The sequence below is a fragment of the Phyllobates terribilis genome, unplaced genomic scaffold (genome assembly GCF_046119375.1).
Source record: "Phyllobates terribilis strain yellow unplaced genomic scaffold, ASM4611937v1 Scaffold_1__5_contigs__length_1240528914, whole genome shotgun sequence".
In the NCBI taxonomy this organism is placed as follows: domain Eukaryota; kingdom Metazoa; phylum Chordata; class Amphibia; order Anura; family Dendrobatidae; genus Phyllobates; species Phyllobates terribilis.
The window spans coordinates 1,207,589,657-1,207,606,860 of NW_027362761.1; the positions used below are offsets into that span (position 1 = coordinate 1,207,589,657).

The 17,204-nt window shown below is 46.7% G+C and overlaps 1 protein-coding gene across 1 annotated transcript; it reads left to right on the forward strand.

Annotated features, from left to right (window-relative positions):
* Positions 1-12,543: 12,543 nt before the first annotated feature.
* On the forward strand, positions 12,544-15,402 carry LOC141173327 (homeobox protein not2-like). The gene is made up of 3 exons (XM_073657872.1): positions 12,544-13,051; positions 13,519-13,690; positions 15,235-15,402. The coding sequence occupies exons 1-3, from the start codon at positions 12,567-12,569 to the stop codon at positions 15,400-15,402; spliced, it is 825 nt and encodes a 274-aa protein (XP_073513973.1). The 5' UTR covers positions 12,544-12,566.
* Positions 15,403-17,204: the final 1,802 nt, after the last annotated feature.

The following is a 17,204-nucleotide window of genomic DNA, read 5'->3' on the forward strand; positions in this document are numbered from 1 at the left end:
AGCCCCGAGCCTGAGCGGAGTCGCCTCCGAAGCGAGGAGGTGCAGAAAGCCGGGGTCCGAGGTAGGATACCATAGTATTAGTGGGCAGCGGAGCTGCCGGATTGCGAGTCATAGCACTGGCGGTGGTTGCTGGTGGAGCAGTCAGAGTGTCCAGGCGAGAATTGACATTCCGCAGGTGACCCAGGATGGACTCCTGTTGGGACCTCTGACGGGACAGTTCATGACACAGGTCCGAGAGTGAGGGAGCTTGGGTGCCACCAGGTTCCATGGCCCGAGCAAACTGTAACGGGTCTGGGAGGCGGAACCTCTGAGCTACTATACAAGGGGGCGGTCCTTGTAAGGGAGCGGGTGGAGACCAGGGAAGACGGGCAGGCAGTCACAGCAGGTGACCGGGACAGTCTCTGGGTGAACGGGCTGGAGGTCACGGCAAGTGACCGGGTCAGTCTCTGGATGAACGGGCAGGAGGTCACGGCAAGTGACCGGGGCAGTCTCTGGGTAAAGGGTAGGTACGACCTGTGATGGCTGAGCCTCCAGGTAGGCTAGCAGGCAGATGGTAGATGTGTGGTCCCAGGTGAGCAAGCGAGAGTCTCTGGATAAACGGGTGGTCACAGCATGTGACGGCGGAGCCTCCAGGTAGGCCAACAGACAGGCAGCAGATGAGCGCTCCCAGGTGAGCGGGCAGGAGTCTCTGGAATGGCAGGTGGTCACAGCACGTGACGGCGGAGCCTCCAGGTAGGCCAACAGACAGGCAGCAGATGAGCGCTCCCAGGTGAGCGGGCAGGAGTCTCTGGAATGGCAGGTGGTCACAGCAGGTGACGGCGGAGCCTCCAGGTAGGCTAGCAGGCAGGTAGTAGATGTGCGCTCCCAGGTGAGCGGGCAGGAGTCTCTGGAATGGCAGGTGGTCACAGCACGTGACGGCGGAGCCTCCAGGTAGGCTAGCAGGCAGGTAGCAGATGTGCGCTCCCAGGTGAGCGGGCAAGCTGGTCCATAGACAGACTGACAGGAGTAGGAAGGCAGACCGTCGGACCTCAGGCTAGCAAGCAGGTAGGAGGAATGTCAGGCAGGAAACAGACAGCAAACTGGCAGGTTTCTGGCAGGTAACTGGCAGGTAACTGGCAACGGGACCTGAGGGCTGAAGCAGAGTAGTGAACAGTGCAACAACATTGCTCGGGCACCTCCATTTTGGAGGAGGTGCCTTATATATGGTGAAGTCCTCCGGCCATTGGCCGGGGACTCCTTAGGACGGCGCGCGCGGCCCCTTTAAGAGGGAAGGAGCGCGCGCGCCCTAAGCACAGTGGCCGGGAAGGAGCGCGCGCTGCCAGCAGAGCGGGAGGAGGACGCCGGGCTAGGAGCAGAGGGGTGAGGGGAACAGCGTCCCTGCCTAGCAGAGGGCAGGGACGCCGGCGCTACAAGAGGTTTGGGTCAGGCGGGTGGAGTTCATCTATGGACCAGTACCTTTTGTAGAGGACATCAGGTATGATGGTTACCTGTGAGCCGATGTCCAGTAGTGCAGGTGTTGCTATGCCGTCCAGCTCGATGGACATGAAAGGCCTTCCTCCTACAAACCGGTTGTACCAGCTCAATGGACCTGGTTGATCTAATCCTGGGTGTCGGCCCTTGGCCCCAGGGTTTGCCTGTTTAAAGGACAGATCCGTGTGGTGTGGCCTGCCTTGTAGCAACGGTAGCAAATGAGTTCTCCTGGAGGGCGAGGTCGGTCGTTGGTCCTCCCACGGGGTGGCGTTGTCCTCCTTCTTCTCCTCATCCAGGGGACATCCTCAGGACTGTCAGTGAGTAGGATACTTCCATCCAGCTCGGGCTCCGTCTGTAGCTGCAGGGTTCACAGGACAGTGGTCAGGGTTTTACTTAACTGACACACTTCAGAGCGCAGACTGTCCAGCTCGCTAGGGGACGCTGTTTGCACTTTTGCCTCAGCCGCTAATGAAGGGGCAGTGAGTGCTGTGGGCATTGGGGTGGCCCCACCCTGGTAACGCTGGATAGCTGTCCCTGATGTTTCTAAGGGGCTGAAGGCCCTTAATAGCCATGTCCTTCAGGGCGTCAAAGGTGGCATTTGGATGATCTAAGGCCCACCACCGTACAGTTCTGCTCTCCTCCTGGGACCTTAACCCCCGGATGAATTGTTCTATCAGCATTTTGTCCTCATCATGTATGCTGGCTGGACTAACCTGTTTCAGAGCCCGCAGGGCCTCTTGTAAACGCCATGCATAGTCCCGGATACTGTCCTCAGGTTTCTGGGTACAGTGGTAGAACCTCATCCGAGGATCTGTCTCAGTGTGGTTTTCAAAGACAGTTTGCAGTCTCTTAAATATAATAGACACAGATTCCTGGTCTGCGGCTGGCCAGGTTTCAACTTCCCGCTCTGCGGCACCAGCCAATTGTCCCAGCACAACAGCAGCTCTCTGTTTACCAGTCATTGAGTACATGTCCAATACACTGCATATTTTTCTTTTGAACCTAGACAGGATGTCTGGTTTGCCGTCATACTGGGGAAGCCATTTCGCTCCGGGGACGTACGGCAAGGCCATGGGTGTCACTGGAGTCACAACCCCTACTGGTGGGGCGGCCGCTCCGGCCTGAGCAGCGCCGGGCGCGAGTTGAGCATCGGGAGCGTTAACCGGTGCTCCGGCGTTTTGCTGGTCGTCGGCCATGGTTGCGCCCCCCTAGTAAACCGTAGCCTACCTTCTTTACTTTTATCAGGTAAGCCGCAGCTCCGCAGATCACGGTCTCCTTCCAGGACCTGACGCTTCCTGGTGCGGCGTCAGAGAGCGAGGCGGGGCTTGGGCGTCGCGCGCTACCAGCGGTCATGCCTCTCTGGTTCCCACGGATACGCCCCTCTTCTTCCCGCGCGGCGACGCGGTAATGGCGGCGATGTTCACCACAGTTCAAATACAGTTCAAATACGGCACACAGTACCCAGTGGCAACGGGCACGAAATCCTGTTTGTGACGCCAGGAAGAGATGACTCGCCCAGGGAGATATGTGGGGACTCGGTACCCGGGCCTTTACCTTCTTGGGAGGTCACGGCAGTCAGTTCCCGGGCCCGTACTCTGGGGTTACTCTTTAAAAGGGGGCTTGTTACTTGAAGGGATGAATAACAGTTTTGTCTCGTGACGCCACCTGTGGTTCCTGGTAATGGGTACCAGCGCTGCTGCAGACCTCCGGGGGTGATGGGATGGCAGCTGGGATGCTTCAGCTCCCCACAGGCAGAGCAGGCCCCCGGGGCAGGGTTTATGGAAGGGATGCAGGAGAGAGGTGGCCCGGTCGGGTCAGGGGGAATGATGGACACGCACACAGGGGATTCGCTTCAGTACCTTTACTGGTGTAACGCAGGTATGGTCCAGGGCACTCAGTAGGGAAGGGTGAACTTCTGGACTCTCCCCAGTGAGCGTGTAGTAGGCCTCCTGATCCGTTTCTTCCTCTCTCTAAAGCTCCTGGCCAGCCTGGAACTAGGCCTAGCTTCTGTGCTGTTTCACTCTCTCACCTGTCGGCTTGGTAGTAAAACTTTTCTCTGGCAACCACTATCCCTGGACGCTGGGGCCTTCGTGGTTCCTAGTTCTGTAAATGATTATAGCTTCAGGATGACCAGGGGTCTGTAATCCTCCTGGTATGGCGGTTATCCCTACTGGGTGTAGAGGACCCTGTAGGCGCAGACCCGGAGTCCGGCTTGTGTTCTGGGGTGAGCTTAAGGTGCTCCTCAGCCCCCTTAACTCCTCTCTCCTCTCTTTGCCTCGGCCACAATCTAGGCCCTCAGGCTTCAGCACGTGCTTTGGGCCCTGGCTTGCCCTCAGCACAGCAGCACAACAGGTGCTGCCTCTTCACTGATCTCTAGTGCCAGCACACTCTGCCTACCTAACTCCACCCTCCAGTATATATATCCCTAACAGGGCTCCCTCTGGTGGTATGAGGTGGAAGGGTGGAGGTGTCTGTGTGTAGTGAGGGCCTCTTGTGGAGAAGTTCGTCCATGCACCCTTTTGGCTCCTGTGGTACCTGTGGTAGCAGGGTGCCACAGAAGCAACACTGATTACCAATCAATTTCACATGCTGTTGTGCAAATGGAATAGACAATAGATGGAAATTATTGGCAATTATCAAGATACCCTCAATAAAGGAGTGGTTCGGCAGGTGGGGACCACAGACCACATCTCAGTACCAATGCTTTCTGGCTGATGTTTTGGTCACTTTTGAATGTTAGTTGTGCTTTCACATGGTAGCATGAGACGGACTCTACAACCCACAGAAGTTGCTCAGGTAGTGCAGCTTATCCAGGATGGCACATCAATGCGAGCTGTGGCAAGAAGGTTTGCTGTGTCTGTCAGCATAGTGTCCAGAGGCTGGAGGTGCTACCAGGAGACAGGCCAGTACACCAGGAGACGTTGAGGGGGCCATAGGAGGGCAACAACCCAGCAGCAGGACCACTACCTCCGCCTTTGTGCAAGGAGGAACAGGAGGAGCACTGCACAGCCCTGCAAAATGACCTCCAGCTGGCCACAAATGTGCATGTGTCTGCACAAACGGATAGAAACCGACTCCATGAGGGTGGTATGAGGGCCCGACGTCCAAAGATGGGGGTTGTGCTCACAGCCCAACACCGTGCAGGACACTTGGCATTTGCCACAGAACACCAGGATTGGCAAAGTTGCCACTGGCGCCCTGTGCTCTTCACAGATGAAAGCAGGTTCACACTGAGCACATGTGACAGACGTGACAGAGTCTGGAGACGCTGTGGAGAGCGATCTGCTGCCGGCAACATCCTCCAGCATGACCGGTTTGGCAGTGTGTCAGTAATGGTGTGGGGTGGCATTTCTTTGGAGGGCCGCACAGCCCTCCATGTGCTCGCCAGAGGTAGCCTGACTGCCATTAGGTACCGAGATGAGATCCTCAAACTCCTTGTGAGTTGGTGTGGTTGGCCTGGGTTCCTCCTAATGCAGGACAATGCCAGACCTCATGTTGCTGGAGTGTGTCAGCAGTTCCTGCAAGATGAAGGTATTGAAGCTATGGACTGGCCCGCCCGTTCCCCAGACCTGAATCTGATTGAGCACATCTGGGACATGTCTCGCTCCATCCACCAACGTCACGTTGCACCACAGGCTGTCCAGGAGTTGGCGGATGATTTAGTCTAGGTCTGGGAGGAGAACCCGCAGGAGACCATCTGCAACCTCATCAGGAGCATGCCCAGGCATTGTAGGGAGGTCATACAGGCACGTGGAGGCCACAAACAATACTGAGCCTCATTTTGACTTGTTTTAAGGACATTACATCAAAGTTGGACCAGCCTGTAGTGTGTTTTTCCACTTTAATTTTGGGGGTGACTCCAAATCCAGGCCTCCATTGGTTAATAAATGTGATTTCCATTGATGATTTTTGTGTGATTTTGTTGTCAGCACATTCAACTTTGTACAGAACAAAGTATTCAATGAGAAGATTTCATTCATTCAGATCTAGGATGTGTTATTTGAGTGTTCCCTTTATTTTTTTGAGCAGTGTATATATGTTCAGCTGGTATAACCTGGGCATTTCCTGTATATACACTGGCATGTAAAAGTTTGGGCACCCTGGTCAAAAGTACTGTTATTGTGAACAGTTAAGCAATTTGAAGATTAAGTCATCTCTAAAGTGCCTAAAGTTAAAGATGACACATTTCCTTTGTGTTTTAGGCAAAGAAATATATATTTTCTTCTTTCACATTTTAAAAATTACAAAAAGGAAAATGGGCCAATGTGAAAGTTTGGGCACCATGCATAGTTAGTACCTAGTTGTTGCGCCCCCTTCTGCAAGTATCACAACTTGTAAATGTTTTTTGCAGCCAGACAAGAGTCCTTTAATTCTTGTTTGACAGATTTTCATACATTCTTCCTTGCACAATTCTTCCAATTCTGTGAGATTCCTGAATCATCTTGCATGCACTGCTTTTGAGGTTTAGCCACAGATTTTCAATGATGTTCAGATCAGGGGACTGTGAGGGCCATTGTAAAACCTTCAGCTTGTGCCTTTTGAGGTCGTCTGTTGTGGATTTTGTGTTTAGGATCATTATCCATTTGTAGAAGCCATCCTCTTATCATCTTCAGCTTTTTTACAGATGGTGTTATGTTTGCATCAAGAATTTGTTGAAATTTCATTGAATCCATTCTCCCCTTTACCTGTGAAATGTTCCCTGTACTATTGGCTGCTACACCACCTGAAAGCGTGATTGATCCACCCCCATGCTTAATGGTTGGCAAGATGTTCTTTTCCTGAAATTTTGTGTCCTTTTTCCTCCAGACAAACGTTTGATCTTTGTGGCAAAGAGTTTTATCTTACTCTCATCGGTCCACAGGACTTGTTTCCAAAGTGCATCAGGCTTGTTTAGATGTTCTTTTGCATACTTCTGATGCTGAATTTTATGATGAGGACACAGGAGAGGTTTTCTTCTGATGACTCTTTCATGAAGGCTATATTTGTGCAGGTGTCTCTGAACAGTAGAACAATGTACCACAACTCCAGAGTCTGCTAAATCTTTTTGAAGGTCTTTTGCGTTAAGCGGGGGTTCTGATTTGCTTCTGTAGCAATCCTACGAGCAGCTCTCACTGAAATATTGCTTGGTCTTCCAGACCTTATCTTGACCTCCACTGTTCCTGGTAACTTCCATTTCTTAATTACATTTCAAACTGAGGAAAGGACAACTTGAAAACACTTTGCTATCTTCTTATAGCCTTTCTCCTGCTTTGTGGGTCTCCATCATTTTCATTTTCAGGGTGCAAGGCAGCTGCTTAGAAGAACCCATGGCTGCTGTTTTTTGACACAAGGTTAGAGGAGGCTGGGTTTTTAAAAAGCTGGGAAATTTGCTCACCTGGTCTTTCCTAGTCCAAGCCATAGCCCTAACAGTCTGAAATATTGGTCAAAGTTATCTGAGCACACAAATCTGCAAGTGTGCCCAAAATTTTGCCCATTTCCCTTTTTGTAATTTTTAAAATGAAAAATTTTTTTTTCGATTGCATTTTTGTTCTTGAAATAAATTGCTTTCTCATAGAGAACACAGAAGCTCGGGTCAACGAGTGCTCCTGTAGAGTCTGCTGACATGGATGTTGACTGAACCATCAGTTGAAGCATCGTTCGGCCAGCAGACATCTAATGTTTATGGCTTTAGTGACACTGGTAGTTCTTAAATATGTCCCAGAATTATTTTTTTGTGATACAGGAATGACAGAAGTTCAGGCTGTCTACATTATTATGAGTCTAGAAGAATTTTTTTTTATTCTCAGACCGCTCTGTCTTTTACCTGTGAGGAGATACATGTTTTTTTCTGGGGGCAAATGTCAGCAGTTCACTTCATTCATAGCTCACCATAAGTGTGAAATGTCACACGTCCAGACAAGAGGTCTCTCTGGGGTGTCTCAGTGGCCAGGAAGGGAGAGGAGCAGGCAGTGCTAAATCCTAAGCAAACTCATTGGAGAACTAGAGCCTTCTTTGAGGGACTATATAATGCATCCTCTGCCCTTCCACCAGGTTCCTTTTCTTCCCCTGTAAGAGCTCCTACTCCAAATACAGGTCATTAGCATCTATTAGGGTCTTTTGAAGTGTCCAGCAGCTTTGTGGACCCTTTCATTACAGTCACAATCACATGAGCAGAGGGTAGGACCATGTCTACTGCTCGCTCACTTTCATCTCCTTACAACCACTTGGAATATGAATGAGGCCTCCTCTCATTAATAAAGTTATCAGGAAATGCTCTTCAGCCGCTCTCCTCCTTCTCAGGAGCAGGGGGTGCACTAATGAGGTCTGCCCATTACTAGAAGATGCTCTCCACACTTCCACCCCCCTCCTCTGCTATGTCGCGCCCAGCGCAGGCAGATGGCACAAAATGGCATACAATATATTTAGCTTAAGATAGAAACCAACTAATCAAGGAGCGATAATCGGGCACCCAACCTGCCTCTCCATTTTGGGGATAAAAGTTACCCGTTCTGCCAGTAGATGTGAGACCCAGACAATCAGTAAGTTATCTTGTTTCCAATGGAGAACCACCACCTCTTTGAATAAGGAAGTCTCAGTTGATGCCACACTTGATGACCTAGAAAGTCAAAAATATTTAGCTGTAGGGAACTAGATTCTCCTCATTCCTATAAGACTCTTGGATTTAGATCCAATTTTCCTGACAAGTCTGATAGGAAAACCTAAATATTTCCAGATAGTTATAACCTGAAAGCTCTCAAAGGATTTGTACACAGACCCAATGTGGTTCCACCCAGCGTCCACATGGACCCATATTGTGGACACATGGCCACCTCGAGTACCTCTGCAAAGCTAAATTTCTAATAAGAGACTTCTTCATAGACTTCTAGGTATAACATTTTGGGCACATTAGGCACTGCATGGACTAAGAATTGAGCTTTATTATGGTCATGTAAAAGTTAAGAGTTAAAATGTCTGGTCAAATGAACATTTATGACCAGAAAAAAAAATAAACATTTGATCAAGGAGCTCCTGATAATGAGACTTCCACCAATATTCTAAATAGGGGCCCTGAGGGCCCCGTGGAACTTAGCTGTACTGAGAATGTGTGACCAGCGCCTCTATAGACAGTGACTGGCGCAGGGGTCGCACATGCTCACGGCGGCTTCATTCACACAGGGGATTTGGGACTTCCATTCTAGTGATTGTTGGGGGGTCTCAGCACTGGGGCTTTTAGGGATCATACATTTATCATCTACCCTGTGCATTGGTTATACATGTTGTTTCTCACACAACCGATCCGGAATATACATTAGATAACCGTCCACTAAACCTCCTGATTCTGGAAGAAATGGACGTATCTAATGTTTATCAGGGTGCCCCAACTCTCCACCGGTGGCAGACATTGTGGGATGAAAGGATGGGGCTGTTGGACTTCAGCATGTCCGATTCTTTGCTCCCACTGGAGATGAGGAGTCTGGTGGCAGCGTGTCCCATTTTTCCATGGAGCCCCATCCGTGTCATCTTGAAACCACTCTTGGACACTACAAGTCCCAGCATCCACATAGGACCAACCTTTCCTCCTCGATTGTTGAGGCTTTGAAGACCTGCCAGAAGGTCTTGATGTATTGACATAACAGAAAATCCTGGACCCCTCCCCATCATGAAATAAGATGCTAATCTGATAGTCAGGGGGGTCCGACAAGTAATTACAAGGCGTCTAATTAGCATTGATTACATTGGGACAATCCTTTATATGGAAACGACATCTTGACTATGAGAAACCTCCGAAACCGGCAAATACTGAAGATATCTGCAGAATTCCAGGGTCTAATAGGTGAATGCAAACAAATCCAATAAAGCTCATCATCCGAACGACAACTAGGAATTGGGATTTTATTACACATGTAGCGTAAATTAATCATTTATTCTGTTGATTTTCATCCTTTTTCTGCAGGTGTCTGCGCCAAACTATGCAAAAAAAAATCTGATTTCTTGTATTTTTTTCTCTTTTATTTCATACATTTTTGATTAAAATTTGAAGCAGCGGTTTTTTTTTGCTTTTTGTTTTTTTTGTAGAGAAAAGCTTTGATTCTTCTCCTAAAAATGCAACAGCTACTTTTTTTACATGCAGTTTTTTCAGGCTACTCATAGAGAAATAACACATCCGCTTTGCTTGGATAGCTAGACAAGTATTTTCTTCAAATAAATATATATTTCTGTTACATGTGAACATGGTGTAAGAACTACAAGTCCCAGGAGACTCTGATAACCTTGCAGTCTGACTATATCGCTCACATTTTTACTGCCATTTGTAAAAGACGGGATAAAAAAAAGACGGGATAAAAAAAAAGACGGGATAAAAAAAAAGACGGGATAAAAAAAACACAGTGTAAATGTAAGTGTGAACATGAATGGTTAAAAGTCAGACTAAACTTCTCCTGAAGTCACATCCACGCTAAGTGATCGTCTCCCCACAGCTATTTCTTTTGTCTGCGGCGTGTGACCGTGCGGATATATCATTCAATAGGAAATTAATAAATCTCAATGTTGTCAGATCTCATTAGATCGGGATCTGGAGCTTTCTCTCTGCTGAGTATCCGCCATCACATCCTCTGTAGGTCACAGCTTTCCTAAACTTTTACTTCTGTAACTTCCAGAAACCCCGTATCTATATGAGGTTTACAGGGTAAGGAAAATTCCTGGGAAATTGCACAATTCTTAACCCGATAGAATAAGAAATCATTAATTGATTATTCTACAGCATTTATTAGCCACATTATTATTACTATTATTATTATCATTATTATTGTTATTATTATTAGTTATTATTATTATTGTTATGGCTTTTATTCCATTTGTAGCTTGAAGTTCTGTAAAGTGATGATCACTCCCATCATCAAATATCACTTTATTCTATTTATTTTACAGAACCATAATATTGTCCTCTCAACCTGGAAGGGTTCATTAGCAAATAAAAAAAAAAAAAGTTTATATTGTAATTCTACACTAACTCCGGATTATATACAGCTGATCGACCATCTTTTATTTTAGTCATCAATAATAAAAAAAAAATGTCTTTTTTTTTTTCCCTTACTCCACATTGCAATCAATGGATAGGAAATCCTCAAAGCTCTCCAGCAGTCAGAGAGTTAATGTGTGAAGAAAGGGGGGAATGATGATGATGATGATGATGATGATGGTGTTCAGCTGTGTGGACTCTTGTACATGTCCCACCCTGAGTGTCCCCAGCCCCTGGTCACAGCCCCATGTCACTTGTCCCTGAGCCCCCAGCATAGGGGGGACCCTCTGTGTTCCTCACTACCGGGTGCTACATTTCCCAAGTCGTTACCATGGGGTGAAATTCTGCAGCTTAAGTGAAATCCATTAACAAAGTCCACAGAGCTAATGGGGGACAAAGTGCAGCAATTCCCTTCACTAATTACTATAATGCCCCGGTGATAAGGGGGGAAAGAAGGGAGGACCCCCAGCAATGTCACCATCACCTGTGTCTCCCATGGGACTGGTGGGGTTAGTATAGGAGCAGAATATCAGAAGTGATGATCTTAGGAGGATCGATGAGATCTGAGGAGGATCGGAGCTTAGAGAAAGGAAAAAAGGGATTTCAGGATCGGAACAATCAGATTGTAAAAGATCAAAACTGGAAGAAGGAAAAATGTCAGAAACCTGGAGGAATATGAGGAGATCAAGAGATCCCACAGAACAATGGAGGAATGGTCACCAGATGTGGATGGTTGGGCTGGAGACACCGGCGCTGCTGCCATCTTCATCTCATCCAGGGACCGAGATTGTCCTCAGTATCAGCCGAGGTGAGAAAGCAGCAGACACCGTCCAGGAGAAGAAGACGCCACCGATCAACCAGATCTCCGCTAATTGTCCAACTACACCTCATTGTATGGAGACGAGGGATCGCATCAGCCCACCTGCTAACCGAGAGGAGAAAAGGGAGGCGCTGATTAATCATACAAGACGCACTGATACAGGGAAAGAAGGGGTTAAAATAAAGTGAAAAATAATAGAAAAGACATTAAAAAGCTAAAAGTAGAATAAAAAGCAAAACTGGTGAATGACTATTAAACCTCGTCACTAATCCTAGAAAATAAGTACATGAAAACGAAGGAGCTAAAGTGGAAGAAAAAATAAAACAAAGTAAATTTTAATTAAACCCTGGCACTTATACATGTAAAGAAAGTTTCAAAGTATTAAGAACAAGATATATATATATATATATATATATATATATATATATATATACTGTATCACTAATATATGCAAAAAATGTCAAATAGAAAATAATAAAATGTAAGAAAAATCTAAAAAAAAACTAATGAGAATGAGTGATAACGGAGCAAAAAAAAAATAAAACAAGACAATGTTTAAAACTCATCCAATGAATGCATAAGATAGAAGTAAAATGTAAAAGTCATACTGTACAAGATCATCTATTAACTGTAAGGATAAATAAAGGAGACTAATTCTAGTCCGTACAAAAAAAAATAGATCTAAAAGAAATAAAAGAAAAATAATTTCACAATGTAATAAAATTATTTCTATGATGGAATCCAATTTAGAATGTAAATGATGGAAGTAAATAAAGTAAAATAGAAAATATATGTAAAAAATCTATTAATTATCCATCTTCTCCCTTATGAATATATAAGGGCTCGGAGCCGGACCCTGGTATTACACCATGAGAGCCCACCCTGGCAGCAGAAGAGATTATGGATCTGTCTAATGTCCGGTTATTACACACTTAGCGCCTCATCAATGTATAAAGCGACGTTGTGTCTCTTGGTCCTGGAGATCTCCTGAGATCTGGGATCTCTCCTCAGTGTAAAGGATCATTAGAGCAATTATCTATAATTACCAGGACCGGCGAGCACAGCAGATAGGGAGACATATGGGGGCTCCGCTCTCAGAGAATATTAGGCTGCTTTTATTAGCGGGGGCTGGAGATCTGGGGAAAAAAATGATTTTTTTTTTTTTTCTGATGTAATTTGGATATAATTTATAAAAATGTCAATAATAATAGGGCAGAGTGGGGTCTGTGCTGAGCCCACTCCTCCACTCAGTGCTGGTCTCTGCTCTGGGCTATTCGGATGCTAATCGTGTATTTGCATTTCACAGAGCGCAGCTCTGGATATAAGGCAGCTCAGAGCTCAGGACCCTACATTCTCCAGCAGAGATCACCTGCGCCTGGAACGTCTCACCACCTGAGGATACTCCACCTTCTCCCAGCCATCATGGAGCACACTCCGGTCTACCCAGGACTTGGCCATCACTTGGCTCCAGCGGCCATTCAGGAGCAGACAAGACCCAAGAATGGATTCGATATAGACTCCATACTATCCAGGGAGGACAGACCTGCTCCCAGAGTCAGTGTGGAGGGACCCAGATGGCAGATGCCCCCTGCACCCTATGGCTACTCCTATGGGGCCATGTCCTACCCTCCAGTATGGCTCTGCCAACCTGCTGCCTTCCCCGGCTATGTCCAGTTCCAGCAGCACTACAGACCCCACAGTGGAGGGTGCCGGTGTCCGTACCCCCTGTGCAGGCACAGAGGTGAGTCCACACTCCTCATCTGGTTACATTAATTCTATCTAATAATTTGTTTTATTTATGCTAATAATAACTTTACAAAAAGTTGATCAGATGAAGAGAGATGTGGATTTTTCTTCTTCAGGTTAGGAATTGCTGAGCCTTGTATTTCTCACACCAGAATAGTCATCTTGGATCTCACTTGTAGAAGTTGTCGCTCTGTGTACTTGAGTACTAGGAGCGCTCTGTCCTTCGGTCCTTCCTTCTTTATTTCTTTCTTGCACTAACAGCGCCACCTTCTGCTTCTTCCAGATCTTACAGGTACCTTTTAATGGCTAACAAAAATAAAATACATTTGTTTTATTTTTGTTAAGCATTAAAAGGTCTCGTAACTACAAGATTATCTTGTTTTTCCCGCTGAGAGTGATCTTTTTTTTTTTCTACTGGCTAACACCGTACCAAAACCCAATTTTCTTTTTTTCCAGATCTTACAAACACGCTCTGCACTATCAGTCCCATAGGATCTGTGCCCTGCAAGCAAGGTTCCTACAAGCCAAAGAGATTTAGGACGCTCTTCACTGCAGAACAGCTGGACCGGCTGGAGAAGGACTTCCTGAGGCAGCAGTATATGGTGGGCACAGAACGAGTGGACCTGGCGACCACACTGAGCCTCACAGAGACCCAGGTAAGGATTGGCACATTCACTGACTGTTCTCAACTTCAGCCCTTTTGGGTTTCATAATGCATTTTTGTTTTTAGCTGAACATATTTTCTTTATAATGAATTATATATACAGTGCCTTGAAAAAGTCTTCATACCCCGTGACCTTTTCCACATTTTTTCACTTTACACCCACAAACTTAAATGTACCGTATTTTTCGGGCTATAAGACGCACTTTTTTCCCCCCAAATTTGGGAGGAAAATGGGGGGTGCGTCTTATAGTCCGAAAGTAACTTACCAGTGGTGGTGGAGCGGGATCGGTGACGGCAGCAGATGGCGGCAGCAGCAGAAGAGGTATCTGCCTGGGAGCCGGGGCCGGTTTCTTGATGTGAGCTGCTTCCCGTGCGCGCGGCCATCTTTCTGAAGCTGATCTACAGGAAAATGGACACCGGAGCCGGCGCATGCGTTCTGCTATACCGGCGGCCATTTTCCTGTAGATCTCAGATTCAGAAAGATGGGCGCGAGCATCGGAAGCCACTCTGCCACGCTACTCACAGCAAGACACCGGCCCCGGTACCAGGCCCCAGAGCCCCAGCCACCTCTCACCCAGGCCCCAAGCCCCAAACCCTAGTGCCTGCCATAACTCTCCCAGACCCCAAGCCCCCAGCCACCACTCACCCAGGCACCAAGCACCCAGCGCCAGACATCACTCACCCAAGCCCCCAGCGCCAGCAAGCAGACGCCCAGCGCAAGCCACCAGGCCCCCAGCCCACCAGCACCAGGCGCCAAGCCCCAGGCCACCAGCGCCAGGCCACCAGGTGCCCAGTGCAGGCCACCAGCGCCAGGCACCCATGCCACCAGCGCCAGGCCCGGCTTCCTGAAGGACCTTGCCTCCTGTGCCCCAGCTACACGGCCCATCCAGGTAAGATACCTATTCAGACTATAAGATGGACCCCAATCTTATCAAAACATTTTTTTTTCCTATTTTCCACCCCAAAATTTGGGGTGCGTCTTATGATCCGGTGCGTCTTATAGTTCCAAAAATACTGTATTTTATTGGGATTTCATGTGATGCCAACACTAAGTAACAAGTATGTCTGAAGGATAAAGAAATGATACAGGGTTTTCTAATTATTTTAAAAATATAAATCTGAAAATTGTGACGTGTATTTGTATTCAGCCCCTGAGTCAGGACTTTGTAGGACCACCTTTCTCTGCAGTCACTGCTGCAGTCCTTTGGGGTCTATCCAGTTTTGCTCTTCTAGAGGTGACATTTTGCCCCTTCTTCTTTGTACACTCGCTCTCGCTCAGTGAGATCGGATGGAGACGTCTGTGATCAGCAATTTTCAAGTCTTGTCACAGATTCTCAATGGGATTTAGGTCTCAATGAAATACACTTAAGTTTGTGGGTGTAATGTGAAAAAAATTTAAAATGTTGAAAATCGCACTGGGCATGAACACTTTTTCAAGGCACTCTGCATAATATATATGGGTCACTGTGGTGTAACTACAGTCTCATAGTTTCTTTAGATCCCAGTTTTTGACAATGTCTTCTCCTTTCTTCATAGGTGAAGGTCTGGTTCCAGAATCGCCGCATAAAGTGGCGGAAGCAAAGTCTGGAGCAAAAAAAGGCTAAACTCTCCCAGTTTGGCATCATTCCCGAAGACCCACCAGCCCCAGACCTCACAGAAGAGAGGGAGAATGAAGAAGAGGATGAGGTGGATGTGGTTCAGTAGATCTCCACCTAGACCTTCTTTCTCTATTGACCATATGTGGAATTCTGTTGACCACAGTATGATGCAATATTTCTTTGCCAAAAACACACTATGGACAATGAGATGGATGCCCAACGTACTAGTCACTTGGTCCAAAAAGATCATGATTGGAAAAACCTAACCCTACATGTCCTTGGCCTCCAACCATGAAGACTCCAAGCAAGAGTTGTGTGATGGACTTCTTCATCTCCCTACGTGTGGTAGACGTCTTAGTGCTTGGATGACACATTGGTGTCCTATTCTGTAGACCATTTGACATGGAGGACTTTATATTCTTCCTATCATCTTCCATAAATGAAAAACTGGCTTTATACTTTTTGTCTAATTTATAATTTTAGGCCAGGGGTTGGGTTAATGAACAGATCTCCCGGAGCCCCTCGTTGGCAGGACATGAGGCGCAGTATATATGATTTGTCCCTCATCTTACTGTGGTCCTTTCTAGTAACTGTGTTACTGTTATTGCCTTTTATACTTGCGTTGTCTCAATGCATCTTGCACTTTTCTCCTATTTGCAGCAGAGTCAGGAAACCCAGGACCTGATTTGTGGATTTCTTCCAGTTTTAGCCTTTAACCCCATCAGTAATGGGGGGCTTGGCTCTGCCTGTATAATTATAATACCCCTCCCCCCACCTTTTGATTGGCTGGAGACTGTTCACTTCGTCCCCTGTTCTATGATATAGCTCAGCCCCTATGGCGGCTTGTGAAGGACCATTGTAATTTATATTCGTATGTAGACTATTATTTGATATAAATCAAATCTTTTATTCTGTTATTTATTTACCTTCTTAAATAAAGATTTTTTTTTTATACTCTTATTACTAAATTATGTCTGTGTGGTCAATCTCTTCTCTTAGCATTCGTTCCCATGTATCTTATTATAATGCTCGTCCTAAAAACAGTAATGATTAATTAAAACCTTTTTTTTATTTAATTTTTAATCAGCTTTTGTAAAGTTCTGAATCTTTGTAATATACTCCATTACTATATTTTCTTTCTATCTATAAGGCTGTGTGCCCACGTAGCATTTTTCAAGCGTATATGCTGCGGAATTTCCGCAGCGTAAACGCTTGAAAAACGCATGTATATCCGCACCACATGGTCCCCAATGGGATTCCGCAAGTTCTATGCACATGTTGCGGATTTTTCCGCAGCGTTTATGCCGCGTTCAAAAATCCGCAGCATGTCATTTAATTTTGCGTTTCCGCAAGCGGAATTGCCTTAGTCCAATGCATAAAAAACGCAAGGCAATTCCGCATGTGGAAAACGCGTGATAAACGCGCGAAAAATGCGCGATAAACGCGTGCGGAATTCCGCATGCGTTTTTCCGGGAGAGGACTTGCATTTATGCAGCAGAAATTTTCTGCTTCATAAATGCAATGTGGGCACATAGCCTAACACCGTGCTGGAAGTTCTGGCTTATCTGCTTAGTTCTTGCTGTCTTAGTAGCTGACTTGAACTGCAGGTCTAGAAAACTTTGTCCCCCTGTGTGATCTTGTCTGCTCCCCTCCCCCCATGCTCAGACTGTGAGGGTGTCTGTACATAGTCTCTGAGTGTGGGGGGAGGGGAGCAGAGAAGATCACACAGGCACAAGGATTGCAGGACCTGCAGTTCAAATCAGCTACGAAGACTGCAAGAGCTAAGCAGCTAAGCCAGAACTTCCAGCCGGCGCTTGCCAGCGTCTACCCACCACAAGTACTAGTGGACATTTCAGAAAGACAATGGTCCCAAACACACAGCCAAGGAAACTCTCAATTGGTTTCAGA